At 40.5% G+C, this 3,385-nt stretch overlaps 1 protein-coding gene across 1 annotated transcript in view; it reads right to left on the bottom strand.

Annotated features, from left to right (window-relative positions):
* NDC1 (NDC1 transmembrane nucleoporin) overlaps positions 1-3,385 on the bottom strand; it is a 35,295-nt gene that overhangs the window by 22,922 nt on the left and 8,988 nt on the right. The window contains exon 6 of the mRNA XM_019501276.1: positions 971-1,079. Coding sequence (XP_019356821.1) covers positions 971-1,079 — 109 coding nt within the window. The remainder of the gene's footprint in view (positions 1-970; positions 1,080-3,385) is intronic.

The raw sequence follows: 3,385 nt of genomic DNA, 5'->3' as shown, positions 1-3,385 counted from the left end.
CTCTAACAGAATATAGATCTGAAACTTGGAAGTAACTTTTAGAATAATTTGGTATTTTTTAGCCTTATACCTAAATACCACCACAAAATAAAGACAGACACTTTTGGAGAAAGGAGACCCATAGCTCTGTCAACAGAAAAGTCTAAATTTTAATTAAAAACAAGCAAAAAGGCTGGTACTGCAGGGGTAGGGAGTGTGGAAATAGGGTTATGGGATCTTTTTTAATATACAGTTCATTTGTGCATCAGCAATAAAAAAGCAGGCAAAGCCTTAGATTTTGTAAGATTTCCAAAGAAAAATGATGCTAAAAAATAGTGTAACTTTACGTATTATGCACACAATAAGAATATACATTACCAGGTTCAATTATAGTCACCCAAGCCAAAAAAAGAAAAAGAAAAAAAAGAAGACATAGCACATAAAAGTGGTGGCTGACTTCATGGAAACTTCCATGTAAAGAAAATTAAAGTTCTGGAACAGTTATTGACTGATAAGAATTTGGAAGAGGCTTCCCTTTGGGCAGGTTATTTCATAAGTGTTTGTAACAGACTTTCTTGTGCCTTCCTCTGAAGCAGCTGTTACTGATCATCAGAAATAAACACACTAGGTTAGATGGACCAACATTTTAGTTTTAGTTCAAAATGGGTCCTTTATCCCTTCCATGCTAATTGCCTTGCATGCTAAACTACCTCATTCTCGGGTCTCCCCAACATTGCAACAAGATCAGATCATTAACATTCAGGGACACCATCTTTTTACTGAGCAATTCTATGAAATTACATAAAACAGCAATGGCTTGCATGGCTGATAAACTGTTACGATGACTGAAAGTGTTTGTTCTGTTTGCTTGTTTAAAAAGCCTAGGTTCTTTGTAGGACTGAATAAAACAGCAAATACTGACAAGTTGATTAAAGCAAAAAAAAAAAAATTTCCACATACGGCAAGAATAGGACGATATCAGAACACTTACCAAAAAAATAGTATGCAACGCAGAAGTTTCTAACCAAATACAGTGATTCCACACAACTATGTTTAACAAGCAGAGGCAAAGATCTTCTGAAACGCAAGTACTTGTACTGCTAAAAATAGAAAGAATAGTTGAAGCATTGTGCTTTCAGAAGAGATCATTTTTAAAAACTGCGTAGTGAAAAGAAAGCACTTCAAATGCAAATCACCCTGAAGTTGAATCAAACTTAAAAAACAAATTGAAAGAAGTTTACAGCACTAGATCTACCTCTAAGTCTCTACTAATTCCCGTAATGTTACCATATTTTCTTACTTATTTCAATCTTTTCTTTGTTGCTGTGTTTAAAAAAAGAAACGCACAAGTAGTGAGGAGGAGCTGTATGGAAGAACCAGGGAAACTGACTACACAGCCATGCTGGCAAATGCACAAAAGTACACTGGAAATGTAGAAAACTATCTAATAGCTTTCAATTAGTATGGCTTGTATCTACAAAAAGCAGGTAAAATTCAGACAAATTCATGATAGTCCTTCAAAACAGCAAGGCACAAACACTTAAGCTATTTTTGGTAAAGAAGTTATATTGCATATATCTTTGTAAACAGGAAAGGAATTTGAAAGAGCATTAAACATAGCATATGCACAAAACAATTAACTTTTCACTTGAATAAACTGCATCTCAGAACACAGCATTTTTTCCATAACTGCTTCAGACTCTGTTTGGGAAGTTATGCAAAATGTTACTGACAAAAGACACCAAAACCAACAAACACCCAAATAAAAACAAGCAAACAAACAAGACCTGTTGCAATCCAGGCTTAAACTGAGTCAAGTGTCCAAGCAGGGTTTTTGCACTGATTCAAACTAAGCCTTCTGAAACGTACTCTTTCAACTGGTCTATCTTTTTTGAACCAGACTTAGCTTAGAAATCATAGTGGCACAACTGGTTTAAAGTTGCCAGCAAAGAAAGGATGTATTTCAGTTACTGACAATCTGGAGGCCACGATCATTCCTCTCTAACTACCTATAACTTCAGGACTTGATTTTTGCAAGTCTATCCAATGCTACCCTTCAAAAAAAATCTTAGTACATTCAGCTAATGCAGAATACAACCAAAGGCACTGCACATATGGATCCACACTACATATTAGATGCTGGCCATTTACTTTTTTACCAGGATTCAGAGTTTTTCTTCTTTTTTTTTTTTTTTTGAATTATGCCATAAAGCAGTGGTCTCCAACCTTTTTAAGCAGGAAATCACCTTTGGCATTTAAAAGCAACCCAAGGTCTACCATGTGCCGCCACCAACCCCCCTACCCAGCAGGTAAATCTGTGGGGAGGGAAGGGGGGGCAGATCAAGGCAGAGGGAGAAAAAAATTATTTGGAGGCATGCCTCTTCAGCAGGTAAGTCCCACCTGGCCAGGGCCCCACTCAACTTACCCCTGCTCCTGCCTCTGTGGCACTGTCCCTCACTGTGGGGGCCTCAGTCTAGCCCCTGCCCCTTCCCTACCCCCACAGACTGACCTGCTGGGCTGAGGCAGGCATGCAGGCTCCCACCCCAGCCTTGGATTGACTCCAGGAGGCTCCAAGATCTACCGGTGGATCAAGATCCACTTGTTGGTGACCACTGCCATAGAGGGTCTAGTAACTACTGACTGAAGGATTGCTTTTTTCTTCTCAGGGAGCTTAGCATCTACTAGACAACTCTTCAGTTCCTGATGTTAAACTCTCAATGGAGAGGATATTTTTGCCCATCCCAAATTCAGATCTTTGCAGTGGTTCACATGAACTGGAGTTCAACATTCACTAAAACAGTCTGCACCTTACCACTGCAGAACATTATCGTTTATTTATTTCTAAATTAGCAAGATGTTTTGGGAAAGGGGGAAGAAGAGTTATAAAGTAGGGGAAGGAAAACTTGCTGCTACTTTAGCTGACTGCCTGTTGCTGTTCATTTTACATGCTGGTTAAAAGGCCTGAAAATGCCTCTGGAGCCCCTCTGCCAATCAGCAGCAGGAGGCAAAAACCATGGCACATTTAAAACCTATTTTTGCCTCCCGGCCTACCAGGAGCAAGCAGCGGGACTACCACAGCCACTTGTCACACGCACACCATAATGGTGGCATCGATGCGCGAGGCACCAAGATGGTGAGCCCCGCCCTTCTTCCCCGCAACCATCACAAAAGGGTAAAACAAAAGCTGCCATACCATTACTTTCGTTATCAGAGCATCACCAACATAGGTCAGCTAGTCTGCAACGCCAAATAAGGCCGGACACAGAACCCTGAGAGGTGATAGGTGAAAACAGCCAGCTCACCGTCGAGTGTATCACCTGAGTGATATAAGGGAGTGCACAGCCGCACCCAAGCGAGGTCGTTCATCACCCGCTTCGATTATCACAAGGGACACTAGCCTGATCAC

The sequence above is a fragment of the Gavialis gangeticus genome, unplaced genomic scaffold, assembly GCF_001723915.1.
Source record: "Gavialis gangeticus isolate Ggan-Ray unplaced genomic scaffold, GavGan_comp1, whole genome shotgun sequence".
In the NCBI taxonomy this organism is placed as follows: domain Eukaryota; kingdom Metazoa; phylum Chordata; order Crocodylia; family Gavialidae; genus Gavialis; species Gavialis gangeticus.
This window is presented reverse-complemented; position numbering and strand designations above follow the sequence as displayed.